A 27,739-nucleotide genomic window follows, 5' to 3' on the forward strand; every position below is an offset into this window, starting at 1 on the left:
AACAGTCCGTTTCCTTCCTAGGGTACCGCCTGTCCGCGACAGGGGTGGAGATGGAGCATGACTGACTGCATTTCAGCCGTGTGTAATTGGCCGACTCCAACCACGGTAAAGGAGGTGCAGCAGTTTTTAGGGTTTGCCAACTACTACCGGAGGTTTATCCGGGGCTTTGGTCAGGTAGCGGCTCCCATTACCTCTTTGCTAAGGGGGGGACCGGTGCGACTGCAGTGGTCAGCTGGGGCGGACAGGGCTTTTGGTCACCTGAAGACTCTGTTTATCTCGGGTCCCGTGTTGGCTCATCCTGATCCCTCTTTGGCATTTATAGTAGAGGTTGATGCGTCCGAGGCTGGGATAGGAGCTGTGCTGTCTCAGCGCTCGGGTACGCCACCAAAGCTCCGCCCCTGTGCTTTTTTTTAGAAGAAGCCCAGCCCGGCGGAGCGAAACTATGATGTGGGTGATCGGGAGCTGTTGGCTGTTATCAAGGCTCTGAAGGCGTGGAGGCATTGGCTTGAGGGGGCTACACACCCTTTCCTCATTTGGACTGACCACCGCAATCTGGAGTACATCTGGGCGGCGAGGAGAATGAACTCTCGTCAGGCAAGGTGGGCCATGTTTTTCACCCGTTTTGTTTTCACCCTTTCCTACAAACCAGGTTCCCAGAACGCTAAGGCAGACGCACTGTCCCGGATGTATGACACAGAGGAGCGGTCCACGAATCCCACTTCCATACTTCCGGCTTCTTGCCTGGTGGCACCGGTGGTATGGGAGGTGGACACGGACATCGAGCGGGCGGGCGTTATGTACAGAGCCCACTCCCAACCAGTGTTCAGTTGGGCGTCTGCACGTTCCGCCTGATGTCCGCGATCGTTTGATCTGTTGGGCTCACACGTCACCCTCCTCTGGTCATCCTGGCATCGGTCGGACAGTGCGCTGTCTTAGTGGGAAGTACTGGTGGCCCACTTTAGCTAAGGACGTGAGGTTTTGTGTTTAATCCTGCTCGGTGTGCACTCAGTGCAAGGCACCTAGACACCTGCCCAGAGGGAAATTACAACCCCTACCCGTTCCACAACGGCCGTGGTCACACCTATCGGTGGATTTCGTGACGGATCTTCCTCCGTCACATGGAAACACCACGATCCTGGTTGTTGTGGATCGGTTTTCTAAGTCCTGCCGTCTCCTTCCTTTGCCCGGTCTCCCTACGGCTCTACAGACTGCGGAGGACCTGTTCACCCACGTCATCCGGCACTCCGGCGTGCCTGAGAATATAGTTTCTGATCGGGGTCCCCAGTTCACGTCTAGGATCTGGAGGTCGTTTATGGAACGCCTGGGGATCTCGGTCAGCATCACCTCAGGTTTTCACCCCGAGAGTAACGGGCAGGTGGAGAGAGTTAACCAGGATGTGGGTAGGTTTCTGCGGTCCTATTACCAGGACCGGCCGGGGGAGTGGGCGGCTTTCATCCCCTGGGCAGAGATGGCCCAAAACTCACTCCGCCACTCCTCCACTAACCTAATAGGACCTTTTCTTTTTTTTGTTTGTTTGAATTTTACCCCTTTTTCTCCCCAATTTCGTGGTATCCAATTAGCTACTATCTTGTCTCATCGCTACAACTCCTGTAGGGGCTCGAGAGAGACGAAGGTTGAAAGTCATGCATCCTCCGATACACAACCCAACCAAGCCGCACTGCTTCTTAACGCAGCGCGCACTGTGCCTGGCCCGCCACAGGAGTCGCTGGTGCACGATGAAACAAGGATATCCCTACCGGTCAAACCCTCCCTAACCCGGACGACGCTAGGCCAATTGTGCGTCGCCCCACGGACCTCCCGGTCGCAGACGGTTTCAACAGACCCAGAGTCTTTGGTGGCACAGCTGGCTCTGCAGTACAGCACCCTTAACCACCCAGGAGGCTACCTATCTCCTTTTCAACGTGTACTAGGTTATCAGCCGGTCCTGGCACCGGAGACTCTGAGTTTGCGCCCAGGCTCTGTCAGTTGTCTAATTTATGTGATTCTGGATTTTCGTTCTCCTTGTTGGAAGATTATTTTTGAGTAAAGTTACTATTATTACTCATCTCTGTGTCCTTCGCCTGTCTCCGCCTTACCCACATCACCTAGACTCTGACACCTTTGGTTTCCATTGGGCTGTCGATTATTTTCACAATGTCCGTTGGTGCGTGTGAGTACCTGTGCTGTGTGTTTTGGGCTTTCATGCCCTTGTGGATTGCGTAGATGATTACGGGTCTCGTCCCGTGTGTTAATCATTGTGTGCATGTGTTACTTATTCAGTGTACTCCTTGCTCTTTTGTTTGGGTTTCAACCCTGTGTTTTTTTGTTATGTGTTTGTTTGGTCTTCGTCCCCGTGCCTTTACATGGCACACCGTAATTTGGGATGAATAAAAAACCCTATTACACATTACTGCGCCTGTCTCCCAAATCTCTTCATACCCTGGGTCTCGATTCTACCCTTGGTCTCGACCCCGCCCTGTGCAACTGGGTACTGGACTTCCTGACGGGCCGCCCCCAGGTGGTGAGGGTAGGCAACAACATCTCCACCCCGCTGATCCTCAACACTGGGGCCCCACAAGGGTGCGTTCTGAGCCCTCTCCTGTACTCCCTGTTCACCCACAACTGCGTGGCCACGCACGCCTCCAACTCAATCATCAAGTTTGCGGACGACACAACAGTGGTAGGCTTCATTACCAACAACGACGAGACGGCCTACAGGGAGGAGGTGAGGGCCCTCGGAGTGTGGTGTCAGGAAAATAACCTCACACTCAACGTCAACAAAACTAAGGAGATGATTGTGGACTTCAGGAAACAGCAGAGGGAACACCCCCCTATCCACATCGATGGAACAGTAGTGGAGAGGGTAGTAAGTTTTAAGTTCCTCGGCGTACACATCACAGACAAACTGAATTGGTCCACCCACACAGACAGCATCGTGAAGAAGGCGCAGCAGCGCCTCTTCAACCTCAGGAGGCTGAAGAAATTTGGCTTATCACCAAAAGCACTCACAAACTTCTACAGATGCACAATCGAGAGCATCCTGTCGGGCTGTATCACCGCCTGGTACGTCAACTGCTCCGCCCACAACCGTAAGGCTCTCCAGAGGGTAGTGAGGTCTGCACAACGCATCACCAGGGGCAAACTACCTGCCCTCCAGGACACCTACACCACCCGATGTCACAGGAAGGCCATAAAGATCATCAAGGACAGCAACCACCCGAGCCACTGCCTGTTCACCCCGCTATCATCCAGAAGGCGAGGTCAGTACAGGTGCATCAAAGCTGGGACCGAGAGACTGAAAAACAGCTTCTATCTCAAGACCATCAGACTGTTAAACTGCCACCACTAACATTGAGTGGCTGCTGCCAACACACTGACTCAATTCCAGCCACTTTAATAATGGGAATTGATGGGAAATGATGTAAAATATATCACTAGCCACTTTAAACAATGCTACCTGATATAATGTTCCCTACATTACTCATCTCATATGTATATGTATATAATGTACTCTATATCATCTACTGCATCCTTATGTAATACATGTATCACTAGCCACTTTAACTATGCCACTTTGTTTACATACTCATCTCATATGTATATACTGCACTCAATACCATCTACTGTATCTTGCCTATGCCGCTCTGTACCATCACTTATTCATATATCTTTATGTACATATTCTTTATCCCTTTACACTTGTGTCTATAAGGTAGTAGTTTTGGAATTGTTAGCTAGATTACTTGTTGGTTATTACTGCATTGTCGGAACTAGAAGCACAAGCATTTCGCTACACTCGCACTAACATCTGCTAACCATGTGTATGTGACAAATAAAATTTGATTTGATTTGATTTGATACCAACTTGGCAATATTTGACATTCTTGAAAGTAGCCACCATTTGCCTTGATGACAGATTTGCAGTCTTGGCATTCTCTCAACCAGCTTCATGAGGTAATACCCTGGAATGCACTTCAATTAACAGGTGTGCCATGTTAAAAGATAATTTGCAGAAATTCTTTCCTTCTTAATGTATTTGAGCCAATCAGTTGTGTTGTGACAAAGTAGGGTGGGTATACAGAAGATAGCCCTATTTGGTAAAAGACCAAGACCATCCATATTATGGCAAGAACAGCTCAAATAAGCAAAGATAAACAACAGTCCATCATTACTTTAAGAAATGAAGGTCAGTGAATCCGGAAAATGTCAAGAACTTTGAAAGTTTCTTCAAGTGCAGTTGCAAAAACCATCAAGCTCTATGATGAAACTTTCTCTCACGAGGACCTCCACAGGAACGGAAGACCCAGAATTACCTCTGCTGCAGAGGATACGTTCCTTAGAATAACTGCACCTCAGATTGCAGCCCAAATATGTAACAGACACATCTCAATATCAACTGTTCAGAGGTCGAATAGCTGAGATTGCAGCCCAAATATGTAACAGACACATCTCAACATCAACTGTTCAGAGGTCGATTAGCTGCAAAGAAACCACTACTAAAGGACACCATTAAGAACTAGAAGCTGTCGGAACTAGAAGCACAAGCATTTCGCTAGACTCGCATTAACATCTGCTAACCATGTGTATGTGACAAATAACATTTGATTTGATTTGATTTGAGAAGAGACTTGCTTGGGCCAAGAAACGTGAGCAGTGGACATTAGACCGATGGAAATCTGTCTTTTAGTCTGATGAGTCCAAATTTGAGATTTCTGGTTCCAACCTTTGTGAGACACAGAGTAGGAGAACGTAGGTGAATTATCTCTGCATGTGTGGTTCCACCGTGAATCATGGAGCAGAAGGTGTGATGGTGTGGTGGTGCTTTGCTGGTGACACTGTCAGTGATTTGTTTAGAATTCAAAGCAGACTTAACCAGCATGGCGACCACAGCATTCTGCAGTGATACACCATCCCATCTGGTTTGTGTTTTTCAACAGGACAATGACAAAAAACACACCTCCAGGCGGTGTAAGGGCTATTTGACCAAGAAGGAGAGTGATGGAGTGCTGCATCAGATGACCTGGCCTCCACAATCACCAGACCTCAACCCAATTGAGATGGTTTGGGATAAGTTGGACCCCAGAGTGAAGGAAAAGCAGCCAACATGTGCTCAGCGTATGTGGGAAACCCTTCAAGACTGTTGGAAAAGCATTCCAGGTGAAGCTGGTTGAGAGAATGCCAAGTGTGTGCAAAGCAGTCATCAAGGCAAAGGGTGGCTACTTTGAAGAATCTAAAATCTATTATATTTGTTTAACCCTTTTTTGGTCACTACATGATCCCATATGTGTTATTTCATAGTTTTGATGTCTTCACTATTATTCTACAATGTGGAAAATAGTAAAAATAAAGAAAAACCCTTGAATGAATAGGTGTGTCCAAACTTTTGACTGATACTGTATATCTCGTCCAAGGCCGGAGTCTACACAGACCTGTTGCGCTATAGCCAATAAGAGCTACAGTAGGTCTTTATACAAACAAGCCACACGAGCCTGTCACCATTCACTTTGAACTGGACTGTGTGTTTACAGGCAGTTACAACAGCACGACTTTAGATCATTAGAACGCATTCAACAAAAGCCACAAAATACACCTGAATGGATTTCTGCTAATATGTAAAGAACACGGGGTCTTCTTACATTTGGGAACTTTACAGTCCTATTGATCAAACAACCATGACAATGTAGGCTCTCTCTTCCTTAGTATGCATATAAACAACAACAAGATCAACAACTAATGCTAGCCAGAGCAAGATGAACTAAAATCTAACGAAGGAACATTAGATGAACCCCCTCAAACTTTTTCAGCTAGTTAGCCGTCAACATTGATGGGGAATTGTATCTGACTAGTCCTGCTGCAGCTTGCCCGTCGATACATGCTTGTCCCAACCAAGCACACAAGCTAACTGGCTAAATTTGGCTAGCTTGCTAGCTAGCTACTTCCAGATACAAATTAAAGAACACCTCACTCTGACCATTTTACTCGCCGTAGCAGAGCTGGTTAGGCTGTTTATATGAGAGTGAATGTGCGAATGCAAGAGATATGCTAACTGGATAAAAGTTGTTAAAGTTCTTGCTAGCTAACCAAATGACACCTGCATCTTTCGCTGTGTGTTGCCACCGAAAAACTATATGAGGGGAAAAACCTCCAATGGCATGAAATGACATCCTCCTAGCAGCTAGCTATCTAGCTAACGTTAGGCTATGTGTTTTTATGCTAGACTATTAGCCACATTATGACTGACGTGTGATCATTGCCCTTGCTAGTCTGATTATATTGATATTCCCAGCCTTAGTTACGTTCGTCTGTTTTTAAAAACTGAAACAGTGTCTTTGAAACTGAAACAGTGCATCCAGAATGGAGGCAGCAAGCAATTTACCAGGCCAGCTGTGATTTACAACCTGATAACAATAGTTTTTGGTCTACCAAGATATGTATTGGTGAATTATATTAATCATGTATTGAACTGCATCCATCTATTCTGTCAACAATGCCTTAATGTACCTCATGGAATGTTGAGTCAAATAGAACCTATTTTTTAAAACCTCTTATAAAGTTTGTTTTGTAGCATAATCTGGGAATTTGATATTTTTTACTGATATTATGACTGTCTGTTTGTTTCATATCAGCAAAGTAGTTAAAACGCTGTCAGTTCCACTTTAAAAGCCGACTGCGAGCTGAGGTAGCTTGTTTCACGTCTCAGGCCCTCGGACATTTTTAGAAATGTTTGCAAATGTATTAAAAATAAAAAACAGAAATACCTTATTTACATAAGTATTCAGACCTTTGCTATGAGACTCGAAATTGAGCCCAGGTGCCTCCTGTTTCCATTGATCGTCCTTGAGATGTTTCTACAACTTGATTGGATTCCACCTGTGGTAAAATCAATTGATTGGACATGATTAGGAAAGGCACACACCTGTCTATATAAGGTCCCACAGTTGACAGTGCATGTCAGAGCAGAAATCATGCCATGAGGTCGAAGGAATTGTCCATAGAGCTCTGAGACAGAATTGTGTCGAGGCACAGATCTGGGGAAGGGTACCAAAACATTTATGCAGCATTGAAGGTCCCCAAGAACACAGTGGCCTCCATCATTCTTAAATGGAGGAAGTTTGTAACCACCAAGACTCTTCCTAGAGGTGGCAGCCTGGCCAAACTGAGCAATCGGGGGAGAAAGGCCTTGGTCAGAGTGATGACCAAGAACCCTATGGTCACTCTGACAGAGCTCCAGAGTTCCTCTGTGGAGATGGGAAAACCTTCCAGAAGGACAACTATCTCTGCAGCACTCCACCATTCAGGGCTTTATGGTAGAGTGGCCAGACGGAAGCCACTCCTTAGTAAAAGGCACATGACAGCCCGCTTGGAGTTTGCCAAAAGGACCCTACAGGACTCTCAGACTATGAGGAACAAGATTATCTGGTCTGATGAAACCAAGATTGAACTCTTTGACCTGAACGCCAAGCGTCACGTCTGGAGGAAACCTGGCACCACCCCTACAGTGAAGCATGGTGGTGGCAGAATCATGCTGTTTTTCAGTGGCAGGGACTGGGAGACTAGTCAGGATTGAGGGAAAGATGAACGGAGCAAAGTACAGAGAGATCCTTGATGAAAACATGCTCCAGAGCACTCAGGACCTCAGACTGGGATGAAGGTTCACCTTTCAACAGGATAATGACCCTAAGCACACAGCCAAGACAATGCAGGAGTGGCTTCGGGACAAGTCTCTGAATGTCCTTGAGTGGTCCAGCCAGAGCCCGGACTTGAGCCTGATTGAACATCTCTGGAGAGACCTGAAAATAGTTGTGCAGCGACGCTCCCCATCCAACCTGACAGAGCTTGAGAGGATATGCAGAGAAGAATGGGTGAAACTCCCCAAATACGGGTGTGCCAAGCTTGTAACGTCATACCCAAGAAGACTTGAGGCTGTAATCGCTGCCAAAGGTGCTTCAACATACTGAGTGAAGGGTCTGATAAATTATGTAAATGTGATATTTCAGTTTTACATTTTTTATACATTTCTAAACATTTCAAAAGTCCTGTTTTTACTTTGTCATTATGGGGTATTGTGTGTAGATTGATGAGGGGAAAAAACAATTTCATGAATTTTAGAAAAAGGCTGTAAGGTAACAAAAATGTATGTGGAAAAAGTCAAGGGGTCTGAAAACTTTCCTAATGCACTGTAAGGAACAAACCACTGTTCATGATTGCACTCGTTCCCAAAGAGGCAGGTATGAGTCAGATAAAGAATACAAGCATTCTGAGCTTTTATCAACACTGGGAGCAATATTTAGATGTTGACCCATAATAGACTGTATTTATTGTGTACAAAATATATATTTGTATTATTATTAGGACCTCGGTGTCCTCACATGTAATTATAGCCATGCCTATCCTTGTAGGCTTGGAGTGTGTGTGTATGCATGTGTGTGTGTGTGTGTGTGTGTGTGTGTGTGTGTGTGATCCCCCTGACATGTGCTCCTCAATAATCGTGCTCTCCCCAGGCTACATTGAGCTTAGAGATTTGATTAGGTCTACATGTATACAGGAGATACCTTTGAGGTTCAAATGTCAAATGTGTGACTAAAAGCAATGCAATGGATATATGAGACAGGGACAGACTGACATGCACTCTGGTGTCAGAGAGAGAGAGACAGAGAGAAAAGGAGACAGGGACAGACTGACATGCACTCTGGTGTCAGAGAGAGAGAGACAGAGAGAAAAGGAGACAGGGACATACTGACATGCACTCTGGTGTCAGAGAGAGAGAGACAGAGAGAAAAGGAGACAGGGACAGACTGACATGCACTCTGGTGTCAGAGAGAGAGAGACAGAGAGAAAAGGAGACAGGGACAGACTGACATGCACTCTGGTGTCAGAGAGAGAGAGACAGAGAGAAAAGTGAGACAGGGACAGACTGACATGCACTCTGGTGTCAGAGAGAGAGAGACAGAGAGAAAAGGAGACAGGGACAGACTGACATGCACTCTGGTGTCAGAGAGAGAGAGACAGAGAGAAAAGGAGACAGGGAGAGACTGACATACACTCTGGTGTCAGAGAGAGCGAGACAGAGAGAAAAGGAGACAGGGAGAGACTGACATGCACTCTGTTGTCAGAGAGAGAGAGACAGAGAGAAAAGGAGACAGGGAGAGATTGACATGCACTCTGGTGTCAGAGAGAGAGAGACAGAGAGAAAAGGAGACAGGGAGAGAGAGAGACAGAGAGAAAAGGAGACAGGGAGAGAGAAAATGAGACAGGGAAAGAGAGAGACAGAGAGAAAAGGAGAGAGGGAGAGAGAACATGCCATTGAGGGATTCTGGGACACATTCCACTGGGCACAGAGGTCAGTTCAACATCTAGTTTTGATTTGATTGATTGATCAAATAACATGAATTCAAACTGAAATCAACAACAAATGTCACCATGTCATTGGATTTAGGTTAAATGTTGGGTGAAAAAAAGACAAAAAGCCCTTAAATTTGGGTTGAAAATATGTGGAAACAACATTGATTCAACCAGCGGGATTCTTCATGACATGAATCTTTCTCTCACACACACACACTCAAACACACACCCTCATTCACACACGGTTACAGGCTTCATCCACTCAGGTTTGCTCCTGTCTGTACAGAGGTTAGTTATTTTATGTGCTCTAGATCTACAGGCCTATTCTGCCAGTGTATCATTCAAGAGCAGGACTGCAAATGCGCATCTCTCTCTCCTTCTCTTGCCTCCCTCCCTCGCTCTCCCTCTGCCTCACTCTCCCTCTCTCTCTCCCTCGCCCTCTGGTTTCCATGGTGACAGCTTTGCACTGCAGAAATCACACCGATCTGAGACTGAGATAGAAGTGCTTCTCTCTTTCATACATGAACACACACACACAGACACACACACACATACACACAGATACATATGCAGAACGCAACACTCACATATGTTCACACATTCACACAAACAATCACACAGCACTGACATTCTGTTTCCCACAGGACATGTAGATTTGATGAATGTACTGTGGTATCGCCTTCACACCCCGGTCTATAGATCCCCTCCCTCCATATGTCCATGTGCTGTGTTCCTCACCATGAGTTGGCTTGGCGCTGTGACACACACCCTCCTGTTAACAGCCCTAATTGATTTGGCTTTCATATCACTCTCTGTTATTGAATCAAGCTTAGCAAAAAATCAGATCAATTCTGTTGATGCCTTTCTCTGAAGGGACAGAAGCAGAGGGGGAGAGGAGATGGGGCGGAGTGAAGGGAGGAGAGGGGAGGCAGTGTTAGCGTCAGCTGACCTTGAGAGAAGGACCCCTTGATGAAAGCCTGTGAGTGCTGGTCACATCTGATTGGCCAGTGGAGTACTGACCATGCGCGATTGGTCCAACTGTGTTCTATTCAGGCTGGGCACTGCCCCAGTGTTCTAACAGCGGAATCCTCAGATCACTCAGTGATACAGAAGGCTTGGCTCAGAAAGTTCAGCATCACACACACACAAACACGCACATACACACACACATACACACAGGTCTGGAAAATCAAGATGCATTTATAATATGCTAGAGATGTTAAACTTGTTGTGGCTTGCTCAGTGTCTGTGGTGTGTGTATTATGTATGGTGTCAGTGCCAGGTGTGTACGTGTGCATGTGTGTACAGTGTGTGTATGTAATATTGCCCAGATGTCTTTGATTCATTGTCAGAGAGAAGGGGAGAGGCGATAGATGTTCAGTTTAAGGAGAGGTTAGTATAGAGAGGGGATGATTATGGAGAGGTTAGTATAGAGAGGGGATGATTATGGAGAGGTTAGTATAGAGAGGGGATGATTATGGAGAGGTTAGTATAGAGAGGGGATGATTATGGAGAGGTTAGTATAGAGAGGGGATGATTATGGAGAGGTTAGTATAGAGAGGGGATGATTATGGAGAGGTTAGTATAGAGAGGGGATGATTATGGAAAGGTAAGTATAGAGAGGGGATGATTATGGAGAGGTTAGTATAGAGAGGGGATGATTATGGAGAGGTTAGTATAGAGAGGGGATGATTATGGAGAGGTTAGTATAGAGAGGGGATGATTATGGAGAGGTTAGTATAGAGAGGGGATGATTATGGAGAGGTTAGTATAGAGAGGGGATGATTATGGAGAGGTTAGTATAGAGAGGGGATGATTATGGAGAGGTTAGTATAGAGAGGGGATGATTATGGAGAGGTTAGTATAGAGAGGGGATGATTATGGAGAGGTTAGTATAGAGAGGGGATCATTATCAAATCAAATCAAACTTTATTTGTCACATGCGCCAAATACAACTGCAGACTTTACCGTGAAATGCTAACTAACAAGCCCTTAACCAACAGTGCAGTTCTAGAAGAGTTAAGAAAATATTTACCAAGGAGTCTAAAATAAAAAGTAATAATGAAAAAGTAACAAAATAAGAATAACAATAATGAGGTTAAATACAGGGGGCACCGGTACCGAGTCAGTGTGCGGGGGTACAGGTTAGTAATGAGGTTAAATACAGGGGGCACCGGTACCGAGTCAGTGTGCGGGGGTACAGGTTAGTTAAGGTAATCTGTACATGTAGGTGGGGGTGAAGTGACTATGCATAGATAATAAACAGCAAGTCGCAGCAGTGTACAAAAGGGAGGGGGGGGGGGGTCAATGTAAATAGTCCGGTGGAGATTTTATTAATTGTTCAGCAGTCTTATGGCGCGGGGTTAGAAGCTGTTGAGGAGCCTTTTGGTCCTAGACTTGGCACTCCGGTACCGCTTTCCGTGTGGTAGCAGAGAAAACAGTCTATAACTTGGGTGACTGGAGTCTCTGACAATTTCATGGGCCTTCCTCTGACACCGCCTATTATATAGGTCCTGGATGGCAGGAAGCTTGGCCCCAGTGATGTACTGGGCTGTTCGTACTACCCTCTGTAGCTCCTTATGGTCAGATGTCGAGCAGTTGCCATACCAGGCGGTGATGCAACCGGTCAGGATGCTCTCGATGGTGCAGCTGTAGAACCTTATGTTTGGACCATGATAGTTAGGTGGTGATTTGGGCACCAAAGAACTTGAAACTCTCGACCCGCTCCACTACAGCCCTGTTGACGTTAATGAGGGCCTGTTCAGACCCACTCCAATTCACATACCCCGCCTTTTCCTCTAGGTCACGATCAGCTCCTTAGTCTTGCTCACATTGAGGGAAAGGTTGTTGTCTTGGCACCACACTGCCAGTTCTCTGACCTCCTTAAAGGCCATCTCATCGTTGTCGGTGATCAGGCCTACCACTGTTGTGTCTTCAGCCAACTTAATGATGGTGTTGGAGTTGTGTTTGTCCACACAGTCGTGGATGAACAGGGATTACAGGAGGGGCTAAGTACACACCCCTGAGGGGCCCCAGTGTTAAGAATCAGCATGGCAGACGTGTTGTTGCCTACTCTTACCATCTGGGGGCGGCCCGTCAGGAAGGCCAGGATCCAGTTGCAGAGAAAGGTGTTTAGTCCCAGAGTCCTTAGCTTAGTGATGAGCTTCGTGGGCACTATGGCGTTGAACGCTGAGCTGTATTCAATGAACAGCATTCTCACATAGGTGTTCCTTTTGTCCAGGTGAGAAAGGTCAGTGTGGAGTGAGATTGAGATTGCGTCCTCTGTGGATTTGTTGGAGCGGTATGCGAATTGGAGTAGGTCTAGGGTGTCTGAGATGATGCTGTTGATGTGAGCCATGACCAGCCTTTCAAAGCACTTCATGGCTACCGACGTGAGTGCCTTGGGGCGGTAATCATTTAGGCAGGTTACATTCGCTTCCTTAGGCACGGTAGTATAGAGAGAGAGGGGATCATTTTGGAGAGGGTAGTATAGAGAGAAGATCATTATGGGGAAAGGAGTATAGAGAGGGGATGATTATGGAGAGGGTAGTACAGAGAGAGAGGGAGAGAGAGAGGATCATTATGGAGAGAGCAGTATAGAGAAGGGATGATTATGGAAAGGGTAGTATAGAGAGGGAGAGGATCATTATGGAGAGGGTAGTATAGAGATAGAGAGGATCATTATGGAGAGAGTAGTATAGAGAGAGGATCATTATGGAGAGGGTAGTATAGAGAGAGAGGATCATTAAGGAGAGGGTAGTATAGAGAGAGAGAGGATCATTATGGAGAGAGTAGTATAGAGAGATAGGATCATTATGGAGAGGGTAGTATAGAGAGAGAGAGAAGATCATTATGGAGAGGGTACTATAGAGAGAGAGAGGATCATTATGGAGAGGGTAGTATAGAGAGAGAGAGATTATCATTATGGAGAGTGTAGTATTGACAGAGAGGAGATCATTATGGAGATGGTAGTATAGAGAGAGAGAAAGGATCATTATGGAGAGGGTAGTATAGAGAGAGAGAAAGGATCATTATGGAGAGGGTAGTAGAGAGAGAGAGAGAGAGAGGATCATTATGGAGAGGGTAGTATAGAGAGAGAGGGGATCATTATGGAGAGGGTACTATAGAGAGAGAGAGGATCATTATGGAGAGGGTAGTATAGAGAGAGAGAGATCATTATTGAGAGGGTACTATAGAGAGAGAGAGGATCATTATGGAGAGGGTAGTATATAGAGAAAACATCCTTATGGAGAGGACAATATAGAGAGAGAGGGATCATTTTAGAAAGGGTAGTATAGAGAGCGAGGTGATCATTATGGAGAGGGTAGTATAGTGAGAGGTTATTATTATGATGAGGGTAGTATAGAAAGAGGTGATCATTATGGAGAGGGTAGTAAAGAGAGAGAGTGGATCATTGTAGAGAGGGTTGTATAGAGAGGATCATTATGGAGAGTGTAGTATTGACAGAGAGGAGATCATTATGGAGAGGGTAGTATGGAGAGAAAGTATCATTATAGAGAGGGTTGTATTAAGATAGAGAGAGGATCATTATGGAGAAAGTAGAATATAGAGAGAGGATCATTATAGAGAGGGTTGTAATGAGAGAGAGAGAGAGAGAGAGAGAGATATAGAGAGAGAGGATCATAATGGAGAGGGTAGTATAGAGAGAGAGAGGCTTGTTGTGGAGAGGGCAGTATTGAGAGAGGTGATCATTATGGAGAGGGTAGTTTATAGACAGGAGATCATTACGGAGAGGGTAGTATAGAGAGAGGGGATCATTATGGAGAGGGTAGTATAGAGGGGCGGCAGGGTAGCCTAGTGGTAGCCTAGTGGTTAGAGCGTTGGACTAGTAACCGGAAGGTTGCAAGTTCAAACCCCCGAGCTGACAAGGTACAAATCTGTCGTTCTGCCCCTGAACAGGCAGTTAACCCACTGTTCCTAGGCCGTCATTGACAATAAGAATTTGTTCTTAACTGACTTGCCTAGTTAAATAAAGGTAAAATAAATGTTTAAAAAATATAAATAAATAGAGAGAGGGTCATTATGGAGAGGGTAGTATTTAGAGATGGGATCATTATGGAGAGGGTAGTATAGAGAGAGGGGATCATTAGGGAGAGGGTAGTATTTAGAGATGGGCTCATTATGGAGAGGGTAGTAGAGAGAGAGAGAGGATCATTTTGGAGAGGGTAGTATAGAGAGAGGGGATCATTATGGAGAGGGTAGTATAGAGAGAGAGAGGATAATTATGGAGAGGGTAGTATAGAGAGAGAGAGAATCATTTGTGGAGAGGTTAGTATAGAGAGAGAGTATCATTATGGTGAGGGTAGTATAGAGAGAGGGGATCATTATGGAGAGGGCAGTATAGAGAGAGAGAGGATCATTTTGGAGAGGGTAGTATAGAGAGAGGGGATCATTATGGAGAGGGTAGTATAGAGAGAGGGGGGATCATTTTGGAGAGGGTAGTATAGAGAGAGAGGGGATCATTATGGAGAGGGTAGTATAGAGAGTGAGGGGATCATTGAGGAGAGGGTAGTACAGAGAGAGAGAGGTGATCATTATGGAGAGAGTAGTATAGAGAGGGGATCATTATGAAGAGGGTAGTATCGTGAGGGGTTCATTCTGGAGAGGGTTGTACAGAGAGGGGATCATTATGGAGAGGGTAGTATAGCGAGAGAGGGGATCATTGTGGAGAGAGTTGTATAGAGAGAGAGGGGATCGTTATGGAGAGGGTTGTATATATAGAGAGAGAGGGGATCATTGTGAAGAGGGTTGTATAGAGAGAGAGGGGATCATTGCGAAGAGGGTTGTATAGAGAGTGGATCATTATGGAGAGAGATGTGCAGGCAAGATGGTGATGCAATTAGGAGGGCACTATAACAGCAGGGTTCGCTCTTGATTTTTTTCACAATTATCCAACCTTGACCTATCAATGGGCTGTGTGTGCGTATGTGTGCGTGTCTTTGTGCTTGTGCGTGTGTGTGGCTGTGTGTGTGCATGCATGTGTATCCCTGCCTGTGTGTGCATGCCTGTGCATGTGTGAATGCCTGTGTATGTGTGTGTGTGTGTATGTGTGTGTGTGTGTGTGTGTGTGTGTGTGTGTGTGTGTGTGTGTGTGTGTGTGTGTGTATGTGTGTGTGTGTGTGTGTGTGTGTGTGTGTGTGTGTGTGTGTGTGTGTGTGTGTGTGTGTGTGTGTGTGTGTGTGTGTGTGTGTGTGTGTGTGTGTGTGTGTGTGTGTGTGTGTGTGTGTGTGTGTGTGTGTGTGAGTGAGTGAGTGAGTGAGTGAGTGAGTGAGTGAGTGTGTGTATGCCTGTGTGTGTGCAGCTATATAAGCACTATGTAGCTGATTTTGTTTGGATTTCCTTTGTGCTCCTCTGCTCTGGTTCATGTCAGTGTTGCAGGCTGTTATATTTTTTAAGGGGAAGAGAGCGAGGGTCTCCAGAGATTCACACTGTGCCAGTTTATGGCAGAGTGAGGTTGGAAAACAAAGAGCTCCATATCAAAGCTCTACCGCAGAGGCTATCTAGAATAGCTTTAACTCCTCAGAATTTGGCCCTCTCTTTTTTATGAGACAAAGAAATGTGAAAAGTGAAAACACTGACTTTCCAGGATTCAGTCCAGTGTTGGAGTATGATGTCACATACAGTAATATTGATTTACTCTGTAACGGAGGTGGTTTGGATAGAGAATCAATTAGTAAAGGGTCAAGTGCCCAGCTCACAAGGCCAACTGGAGTCAGGGTTCACCTGGGGGGCTTTCGGGTAATAAATTAAGCTCAATTACCATAGCAATCGTTCTCTCTCCACATGCACACGCACACACACACGCACACACACACACACACACACACACACACACAGATGTATGTTGAAATGGTGGGAAATAATTCTAATGGGAAATAGTCCTGAGGCCTTCTTACTTTTCCCTCTATCTCTCGGCTCTGACACAAATGACTGATGATTGGCTGAAAGAAGTTGATAATAAGAACATTGTGGGAGTTGTTTTGTTAGACATCAAAAGCATCTTTTGACGTTATCAATCATTGTCTGCTGCTGAAATGTATGTGTTATGGCTTTACATCCTCTGCCATATTGTGGTTGGAGAGTTATCTATCTAACAGAACACGGAGGTTGTTCTTTAATGGAAGCCCTTCTAACATAAACCAGGTAGAGTTTGGCATACCTCAAGGTAGCTGTTTGAGCCCTTCATTTGTTCTGTTTCTACTAATGACCAACCATTAGCATTGAGTAAAGCCTGTGTGTCTATGTACCCTGATGACTCAACATTATGCACATCATCTACCTCAGCAATTTAAATCACTGCACACTTAAAATAGAGCTGCAGTCCGTTTTAGAATGGGTGGCAAGTAATAATCAAGTCTACAATATATCAAAAACTTTTAAAAAAGCATTGTGTTTGGGAATAATAATTTGGTAAACCCTAATGAATAATGTGTAAATTAAGCAAGTTCAGGTGACTAAACTGCATGCTGTAATTCTAGATCAGGGCTCTCTAACCCTGTTCCTGGAGAGCTACACTCCTGTAGGTTTTAACTCCAACCACAGTTGTAAGATTGAATCCAGAATCATCTTATCAACCAGCTGATTATTGGAATTAAGGTGCGCCTGATTAGGGTTGGAGTGAATACCTGCAGGACTGTAGCTCTCCAGGAACAGGGTTGGAGATTCCTGCCTTAGATAGTAAACTGACATGGTCAAACATATTGATGCAACGTTAGCTAAGATTGGGAAGAGGTTTCCCCGTGATGAAGCGCTGCTCTGCTTTCTTGACATCACAATCAACAAAACAAGCCCTACAGGCCCAAGTTTTATCACACCTGGACCACTGATATATGGTTATATGGTCAAGTGCCACAAAGAAGTACATAGGCAAATGGCCCAGAACAGAGATTGACTGCATCACTACTTGTTTTTGTGAGATTTATTGACATGTTGAAAGCATCAAACTGTCTGTTCAAACAGCTAACACACAGCTCACATACCCCATGACACATGCCACCAGGGGTCTCTTCACAGTCCCCAAGTCCAGAACAGATGCTGGGAAATACACAGTACTACAAAGAGCCATGACCCAAAAATATTTTGTACCTTAATTTAACCAGGCAAGTCAATTAACAAATTCTTATTTACAATGATGGCCTGCAAGAGGCAAAAGACCTCCTGTGGGACGGAGACTGGGATTAAAATGTTAAAAAATGAAACTCTGTAAAACCAAATGGATAACACAGACAGAAGATACTGGCAACAGCACAAATACAACAGCAAACAAACAGTGGATGTGTGTGTGTGTGTGCAGGCATGTGTGTGGCATTGGCAAGAACAGCTGCCTCCGGTAAAACAAGGAGTGGCGGTCTGTGTCTATTTGTCAATAACAGCTGGTGCGCAGAATCTAACATTAAGCAAGTCTCAAGATTTTGCTCGCCTGAGGTAGAGTATCTCACGATAAGCTGTAGACCACACTATTTACCAAGAGAGTTTTCATCTATATTTTTCATAGCTGTCTATTTACCACCACAAACCGATGCTGACACTAAGACCGTACTCAACGAGCTGCATAAGGCCATAAGCAAACAACTAAATGCTCATCCAGAGGCAGAGCTCCTAGTGGCCGTGGACTTTAATGCAGGGAAACTTAAATCTGTTTTACCTCATTTCTACCAGACCACCTTTACTCCACACACAGATATGCATACCAAGCTCTCCCTCGCCCTCCATTTGGCAAATCTGACCATAATTCTATCCTCCTGATTCCTGCTTATAAGCACAAACTAAAGCAGGAAGTAACAGTGACTCTCTCAATGCGGAAGTAGTCAGATGACGCAGATGCTACGCTACGCTAGTACAGACTGGAATATGTTCTGGAATTCATCCGATGGCATTGAGGATTATACCATATAAGTCACCAGCTTGATCAATAAGTGCATCTATGACGTCATCCTCACAGATTACAGGCAACATCCGTACTGAGCTAAAAGGTAGAGCTGCCGCTTTCAAGGAGCGGGACTCTAACCCGGACACTATTTAGAAATCATGCTATGTCCTCCGACGAACCATCAAACAAAAAAGGGTCAATACAGGACTGAGATTTAATCCTACTACACCGTCTCCGACGTTTGTCGGATGTGGCAGGGCCTGAACTATATCAGACTACAAAGGGAAGCCCAGCCGCAAACTGCCCAGTGACATGAGCCCACCAGATGAGCAAAATTATTTCTATGCGCGCCTCGAGGCAAGCAACACTGAAGCATGCATGAGTGCAGTAGCTGTTCCGGACGACGCTCTCCGTAGCTGATGTGAGTAAGACCTTTAAACAGGTCAACATTAACAAGGCCGCAGGGCCAGGCAGATTACCAGGATGTGTACTCAGAGCATGCGCTGATCAACTTGCAAGTGTCTTCACTGACATTCTCAACCTGTCCCTGACGGAGTGTGTAAAACCTACATGTTTCAAAAGACCAACATAGTCCCTGTGCCCAAGAACACCAAGGTAACCTGCCTAAATGACTACTGCCCCGTGGCAATCACATCTGTAGCCATGAAGTGTGAATGGCTGGTCATGGCTCACATCAACAACATCATCCCAGAAACCCTAGACCCACTCCAATTCGCATACCACCCCAACAGATCCACAGATTTTATTTTTGTATTTTTTATTTCACCTTTATTTAACCCGGTAGGCAAGTTGAGAACAGGTTCTCATTTACAATTGCGACCTGGCCAAGATAAAGCAAAGCAGTTCGACACATACAACGACACAGAGTTACACATGGAGTAAAACAAACATACAGTCAATAATACAGTAATAAACAAGTCTATATACGATGTGAGCAAATGAGGTGAGATAAGGGAGGTAAAGGCAAAAAAAAGGCCATGGTGGCAAAGTAAATACAATATAGCAAGTAAAACACTGGAATGGTAGATTTGCAGTGGAAGAATATCAAAGTAGAAATACAAATAATGGGGTGCAAAGGAGCAAAATAAATAAATAAAATAAATACAGTAGGGAAAGAGGTAGTTGTTTGGGCTAAATTATAGGTGGGCTATGTACAGGTGCAGTAATCTGTGAGCTGCTCTGACAGTTGATGCTTAAAGCTAGTGAGGGAGACAAGTGTTTCCAGTTTCAGAGATTTTTGTAGTTCGTTCCAGTCATTGGCAGCAGAGAACTGGAAGGAGAGGCGGCCAAAGAAAGAATTGGTTTTGGGGGTGACCAGAGAGATATACCTGCTGGAGCGCGTGCTACAGGTGGGTGATGCTGTGGTGACTAGCGAGCTGAGATAAGGGGGGACTTTACCTAGCAGGGTCTTGTAGATGACATGGAGCCAGTGGGTTTGGTGACGAGTATGAAGCGAGGGCCAGCCAACGAGAGCGTACAGGTCGCAATGGTGGGTAGTATATGGGGCTTTGGTGACAAAACGGATTGCACTGTGATAGACTGCATCCAATTTGTTGAGTAGGGTATTGGAGGCTATTTTGTAAATGACATCGCCGAAGTCGAGGATTGGTAGGATGGTCAGTTTTACAAGGGTATGTTTGGCAGCATGAGTGAAGGATGCTTTGTTGCGAAATAGGAAGCCAATTCTAGATTTAACTTTGGATTGGAGATGTTTGATGTGGGTCTGGAAGGAGAGTTTAAAGTCTAACCAGACACCTAGGTATTTGTAGTTGTCCACGTATTCTGTCAGAGCCGTCCAGAGTAGTGATGTTGGACAGGCGGGCAGGTGCAGGCAGCGATCGGTTGAAGAACATGCATTTAGTTGTACTTGTATTTAAGAGCAATTGGAGGCCACGGAAGGAGAGTTGTATGTCATTGAAGCTTGCCTGGAGGGTTGTTAACACAGTGTCCAAAGAAAGGCCAGAAGTATACAGAATGGTGTCGTCTGCGTAGAGGTGGATCAGAGACTCACCAGCAGCAAGAGCGACATCATTGATGTATACAGAGAAGAGAGTCGGTCCAAGAATTTAATCCTGTGGCACTCCCATAGTGACTGCCAGAGGTCCGGACAGCAGACCCTCCGATTTGACACACTGAACTCTATCAGAGAAGTAGTTGGTGAACCAGGCGAGGCAATCATTTGAGAAACCAAGGCTGTCGTGTCTGCCGATGAGGATGTGGTGATTGACAGAGTCGAAAGCCTTGGCCAGATCAATGAATACGGCTGCACAGTAATGTTTCTTATCGAGTTGCTGTGGGGGGTGCAGTGCTGTTGACCGGGGTAGGAGTAGCCAGGTGGAAAGCATGGCCAGCCGTAGAAAAATGCTTATTGAAATTCTCAATTATGGTGGATTTATCAGTGGTGACAGTGTTTCCTATCTTCAGTGCAGTGGGCAGCTGGGAGGAGGTGTTCTTATTCTCCATGGACTTAACAGTGTCCCAGAACTTTTTTGAGTTAGTGTTGCAGGAAGCAAATTTCTGCTTGAAAAAGCTAGCCTTGGCTTTTCTAACTGCCTGTGTATAATGGTTTCTAGCTTCCCTGAACAGCTGCATATCACGGGGGCTATTCGATGCTAATGCAGAACGCCATAGGATGTTTTTGTGTTGGTTAAGGGCAGTCAGGTCTGGGGAGAACCAAGGGCTATATCTGTTCCTGGTTCTAAATTTCTTGAATGGGGCATGCTTATTTAAGATGGTTAGGAAGGCATTTAAAAAAAATACCCAGGCATCCTCTACTGACGGGATGAGATCAATATCCTTCCAGGATACCCCGGCCAGGTCGATTAGAAAGGCCTGCTCGCTGAAGTGTTTCAGGGAGCGTTTGACAGTGATGAGTGGAGGTCATTTGACCGCTGACCCATTACGGATGCAGGCAATGAGGCAGTGATTGCTGAGATCTTGGTTGAAGATAGCAGAGGTGTATTTTAGAGGGCAAGTTGGTTAGGATGATATCTATGAGGGTGCCCGTGTTTAAGGCTTTGGGGAGGTACCTGGTAGATGATGCAATCTCTATTGCACTCCACACTGCCCTTTCCTACCTGGACAAAAGGAACACCTATGTGAGAATACAATTCATTGACTACAGCTCAGAATTGAACACCATAGTGCCCTCAAAGCTCATCACTAAGCTAAGAACCCTAGGACTAAACACCTCCCTCTGCAACTGGATCCTGGACTTCCTTATGGGCTGCCACCCAGGTGGTTAGGGTAGGCAACATCACATCTGCCACGCTGATCCTCAACATGCGGGGAGCCTCAGGGGTGCATGCTTAGTCCCCTCCTGTACTCCCTGTTCACCCATGACTGCATGGCCAAGCATGACTCCCACACCATCATTAGGTTTGCAGACGACATAACGGTGGTAGGCCTGATCACCGACGACGATGAGACAGTCTATAGGGAGGAGGTCAGAGACCTGGCAGTGTGATGCTAGGACAACAACCTCTCCCTCAACGTAATCAAGTCAAAGGAGATGATTGTGGACTACAGGAAAAGGAGGGCCGAGCACACCCCCATTCTCATCGACAGGGATGTAGTGGACAGGTTGAGAGCTTCAAGTTCCTTGGTGTCCATATCACCAACAAACTATCATGGGCCAAACACACCAAGACAGTCGTGAAGAGGGCACAACAACGCCTATTCCTTCTCAGGAGACTGAAAAGATTTGGCATGGGTCCTCAGGTCCTCAAAACGTTCTACAGCTGCACCATCGAGAGCTGGTATGGCAACTGTTCGGCCTCCAAACTATTTGCATTGACCCCCCTCCTTTTTACGCTGCTGTTACTCGCTGGTTTATCATCTATGCATAATCACTTTACCCCTATCACATATTACCTCAATTACCTTGACTAACCTGTACCCCTGCACATTGACTCGGTACCGGTACCCCCTGGATACAGCCTCGTTATTGTTATTTTATTGTTACTGTTTTATTTTTTTACTTTAGTTTATTTAGTAAATATTTTCTGAACTCTTATTTTTCTTAAAACTGCAATGTTGTTTAAGGGCTTGTAAGTAAGCATTTCACGGTAATACCTGTTGTATTTGGAGCATGTGACAAATCACATTTGATTTGTGTGTGAAGTAAAACAACATGCTTCCTTACATAAGGCAATTCAAATTAGTGACACCAGGTTACAACTAGAAACAACTACATCTCTATTTGTCCTTTGAACTCCTCAAGGTTTAGGTTGACTTGAGGGAATTCCAAGACCTAAGGGCTGAGTAATGAAATTATCTTTTCCCATGCTCGGTTCAAATTTTCAACCATAAAACAAGATTGAGATCTGAGTTTATACTGTATGCGTTTTCATTTTGAGCTAGAAGAGAGGATAAATAAAATTACACTTTTCATAAAATGGCCTTATAAATAAGAACATACCAGTGTTTGAGCCTGCATGTTGCTAGTGATGTCCACCTGATAGCACTATAGAGATCACAATGTTGAGTTAGACGTCTCTGATTGGTGACAAAAGGAAGGGCTGCATGATACACAGAGTCAAGAGCCTTAAGTGTACTGTAGAGCTTGAGACTTGCAGATAAATAGAATCAACATAGTTCAACACAAATCAGGAAAACGAATCAACTCTTTTCTGGTAGCAAAAGCGTTGTGCCGGTATTAAAAACAATGCGCAGCTTGATTTTCCTGGCAAGTTTCTCTGATGGATGGTGAAGCTCAACTTCTCAATGTCCTTCCAGGGTAGCAATTACATGGGTTTCAGAGTGTTTAGTATTGCATTTTGTTTTAGAGGAATTCAGAACAAGCTCCAAATTATACAGATTCTGTTGAATGATGTTGAAAGCTGTTTGAGCTTTTTCAAAAACTGCTGCCACTTGAATAGAGAACAGTGTCAAACTGCTGCTACTTGAATAGAGAACAGTGTCAAACTACTGCCCCTTGAATAGAGAACAGTGTCAAACTGCTGCCCCTTGACTAGAGAACAGTGTCAAACTGCTGCCCCTTGACTAGAGAACCGAGTCAAACTGCTGCTACTTGAATAGAGAACCGAGTCAAACTTCTACTACTTGAATAGAGAACAGTGTCAAACTGCTGCCACTTGAATAGAGAACAGTGTCAAACTGCTACTACTTGAATAGAGAACAGAGTCAAACTGCTGCCACTTGACTAGAGAACAGAGTCAAACTGCTGCTACTTGAATAGAGAACAGTGTCAAACTGCTGCTACTTGACTAGAGAACAGTGTCAAACTGCTGCCACTTGAATAGAGAACAGTGTCAAACTGCTGTTACTTGAATTGAGAACAGTGTCAAACTGCTGTTACTTGAATAGAGAACAGTGTCAAACTGCTGCTACTTGAATAGAGAACAGTGTCAAACTGCTGTTACTTGAATAGAGAACAGTGTCAAACTGCTGCCACTTGAATAGAGAACAGTGTCAAACTTCTGTTACTTGAATAGAGAACAGTGTCAAACTGCTGTTACTTGAATAGAGAACAGTGTCAAACTGCTGCTACTTGAATAGAGAACAGTGTCAAACTGCTGTTACTTGAATAGAGAACAGTGTCAAACTGCTGCTACTTGACTAGAGAACAGTGTCAAACTGCTGTTACTTGACTAGAGAACAGTGTCAAACTGCTGCCACTTGAATAGAGAACAGTGTCAAACTTCTGTTACTTGAATAGAGAACAGTGTCAAACTGCTGTTACTTGAATAGAGAACAGTGTCAAACTGCTGCTACTTGAATAGAGAACAGTGTCAAACTGCTGTTACTTGAATAGAGAACAGTGTCAAACTTCTGCTACTTGACTAGAGAACAGTGTCAAACTGCTGTTACTTGACTAGAGAACAGTGTCAAACTGCTGCCACTTGAATAGAGAACAGTGTCAAACTGCTGCCACTTGAATAGAGAACAGTGTCAAACTGCTGCTACTTGAATAGAGAACAGTGTCAAACTGCTGCTACTTGACTAGAGAACAGTGTCAAACTGCTGTTACTTGAATAGAGAACAGTGTCAAACTGCTGCCCCTTGAATAGAGAACAGTGTCAAACTGCTGCTACTTGACTAGAGAACAGTGTCAAACTGCTGCTACTTGACTAGAGAACAGTGTCAAACTGCTGCTACTTGACTAGAGAACAGTGTCAAACTGCTGTTACTTGACTAGAGAACAGTGTCAAACTGCTGCCACTTGAATAGAGAACAGTGTCAAACTGCTGCCACTTGAATAGAGAACAGTGTCAAACTGCTGCTACTTGAATAGAGAACAGTGTCAAACTGCTGCTACTTGACTAGAGAACAGTGTCAAACTGCTGTTACTTGAATAGAGAACAGTGTCAAACTGCTGCCCCTTGAATAGAGAACAGTGTCAAACTTCTGCTACTTGACTAGAGAACAGTGTCAAACTGCTGCTACTTGACTAGAGAACAGTGTCAAACTGCTGCTACTTGACTAGAGAACAGTGTCAAACTGCTGCTACTTGACTAGAGAACAGTGTCAAACTGCTGTTACTTGACTAGAGAACAGTGTCAAACTGCTGCTACTTGACTAGAGAACAGTGTCAAACTGCTTCTACTTGACTAGAGAACAGTGTCAAACTGCTGCTACTTGACTAGAGAACAGTGTCAAACTGCTGCTACTTGACTAGAGAACAGTGTCAAACTGCTGTTACTTGACTAGAGAACAGTGTCAAACTGCTGCTACTTGACTAGAGAACAGTGTCAAACTGCTGTTACTTGACTAGAGAACAGTGTCAAACTGCTGCTACTTGACTAGAGAACAGTGTCAAACTGCTGCTACTTGACTAGAGAACAGTGTCAAACTTCTGCTACTTGACTAGAGAACAGTGTCAAACTGCTGCTACTTGACTAGAGAACAGTGTCAAACTGCTGCTACTTGACTAGAGAACAGTGTCAAACTGCTGTTACTTGACTAGAGAACAGTGTCAAACTGCTGCTACTTGACTAGAGAACAGTGTCAAACTGCTGCTACTTGACTAGAGAACAGTGTCAAACTGCTGCTACTTGACTAGAGAACAGTGTCAAACTGCTGCTACTTGACTAGAGAACAGTGTCAAACTGCTGCTACTTGACTAGAGAACAGTGTCAAACTGCTGTTACTTGAATAGAGAACAGTGTCAAACTGCTGTTACTTGAATAGAGAACAGTGTCAAACTGCTGTTACTTGACTAGAGAACAATGTCATCTGCATACAAAATTACATCAGCTGTCAGAATATGTCTCCCAATGTTGTTGACATGAATAATAAACTACAGGGGACCTAAAATTGATTCTTGAGGCACACCCGAGCACAAACGACTTACAAACGTCTGCCTTAAGACACTGGGTTCGATCTGATAGCGAGTTCACAAACTACTCCAGATCATGACCAGTAATGCCAACACAATTCAGTCTGTGCACCAAGAAGGTGTGGTTCTCGGTGTCAAACACCTTTGACAAGTCTGTGAACACAGATATACAATGTAGCTTCCTATCCAGTGCACAGTGAATATAATTCAAAACCTTCAAAGTGGATGTTACAGTGCTATGGCTAGATCTGAACTCTTTTCCACATCAAGTAACTCAAGCAAGCAGTAAAATCAGATCTAAAAAAACAGATGAAACAACACCTTACGGCACATTGCGGACTGTGAAGAGGCACACACACACACACACACACACACACACACACACACTATAATGTTATGATATTGTGGTACTGGGGTCTTTATATTGTAGATGTGTAATATTAGAGTAATAATGTAATAACGTCTTCTATGATGTATTGTGATATTTATGATGTCGGCTGTTTTTGTGTTTTGTTGTGAAGTAATTGTTTTAATCTTGTTTGGACCCCAGGAAGAGTAGCTTATGGGGATCCTAATAAATACTTTCTCCGTAACCCCTCCCACCCCCTCTCTCTCTCTCTCTCTTTGTCTCTCTCACTCTCGTCTCTCTCACTCTCTCTCTTTGTCTCTCTCTCTCTCTAGCTGTGGCCCCTAAGTTGCGGCCGATGAGGGGCCAGTCTCTAATGGAGGGGGAGAGGCTGTATCTGAAGTGTGAGGCGTCAGGGAACCCCAGCCCCTCCTTCCGATGGTATAAAGATGGCCGAGAGCTCCAGAGGGGAAAAGATGTCAAAATCAAGACCAATAAGTGAGTCTCAGAGACCAGCCAACCTCCAGTCACACATTCAAACGCATAACAAAGACACTCCAAAATAGACACTATAGACACTGCTGTTTCTGTTTTGAACAAGCATTCATCTTGACTCAAATTAATAACATAATTTCTCTCTCTCTCTCCTTCTCTCTCTCACTCCATTTCTCTCTCTCTCTCCTTCTCTCTTCCTCTCTCATTCTCTGAAGGAAAAACTCCAAGGTCCAGATCAACCGAGCGAGGCTGGAGGATTCTGGGAACTACACGTGTGTGGTTGAGAACATGCTGGGCCAGGAGAGCACTACGAGCAGCATCAGTGTGCAGAGCCGTGAGTCCACAGACACACCATCCTCTATCTACAGTATGATGTTCTTACTATTCTATAACGTTCACAATCTTTCCACCTTCTTCATTAACTACCACATACTTTTTTTTCTTGACAACCACCATGCTCTGTTTTCTTTGAAAACCAGACATTCTCTTCCTCTCTTCTTTGGTAAAGACCAGACATTCTCTTTCTCTCTTCCTTAGTAACCACAACATTCTTTCTCTTTCTTCCTTAGTAACCATTTATTACCCTTCTTCCATAGTTACCTCTACACTTTCCTTCTCTTTCTTAGTTACCGCCACACTCCCCCTCTTCCTTGCTAACCACTACTCTTACTCTCTCTCCTCCATAGTGACCACTACTCTTACTCTCTCTCCTCCATAGTGACCCCTACTCTTACTCTCTGTCCTCCATAGTGACCACTACTCTTACTCTTTCTCCTCCATAATGACCACTACTCTTACTCTATCTCCTCCATAGCGACCACTACTCTTACTCTCTCTCCTCCATAGTGACCACTACTCTTACTCTCTCTCCTCCATAGTGACCACTACTCTTACTCTCTCTCCTCCATAGTGACCACTACTCTTACTCTCTCTCCTCCATAGTGACCACTACTCTTACTCTCTCTCCTCCATAGTGACCCCTACTCTTACTCTCTCTCCTCCATAGTGACCACTACTCTTACTCTCTCTCCTCCATAGTGACCACTACTCTTACTCTCTCTCCTCCATAGTGACCACTACTCTTACTCTCTCTCCTCCATAGTGACCACTACTCTTACTCTCTCTCCTCCATAGTGACCCCTACTCTTACTCTCTCTCCTCCATAGTGACCATTACTCTTACTCTCTCTCCTCCATAGTGACCACTACTCTTACTCTCTCTCCTCCATAGTGACCCCTACTCTTACTCTCTGTCCTCCATAGTGACCACTACTCTTACTCTCTCTCCTCCATAGCGACCACTACTCTTACTCTCTCTCCTCCATAGCGACCACTACTGTTACTCT

At 44.8% G+C, this 27,739-nt stretch overlaps 1 protein-coding gene across 1 annotated transcript in view; it reads left to right on the forward strand.

Moving 5' to 3' along the window:
* Positions 1-27,739, forward strand: part of nrg2b (neuregulin 2b) — a 51,976-nt gene that overhangs the window by 9,136 nt on the left and 15,101 nt on the right. Inside the window, exons 2-3 of the mRNA XM_036943193.1 lie at positions 26,235-26,397; positions 26,610-26,728. Of these exons, the coding sequence (XP_036799088.1) occupies positions 26,235-26,397; positions 26,610-26,728 (282 nt within the window). The remainder of the gene's footprint in view (positions 1-26,234; positions 26,398-26,609; positions 26,729-27,739) is intronic.

Source organism: Oncorhynchus mykiss, chromosome 14 (assembly GCF_013265735.2).
Source record: "Oncorhynchus mykiss isolate Arlee chromosome 14, USDA_OmykA_1.1, whole genome shotgun sequence".
Lineage (NCBI taxonomy): Eukaryota > Metazoa > Chordata > Actinopteri > Salmoniformes > Salmonidae > Oncorhynchus > Oncorhynchus mykiss.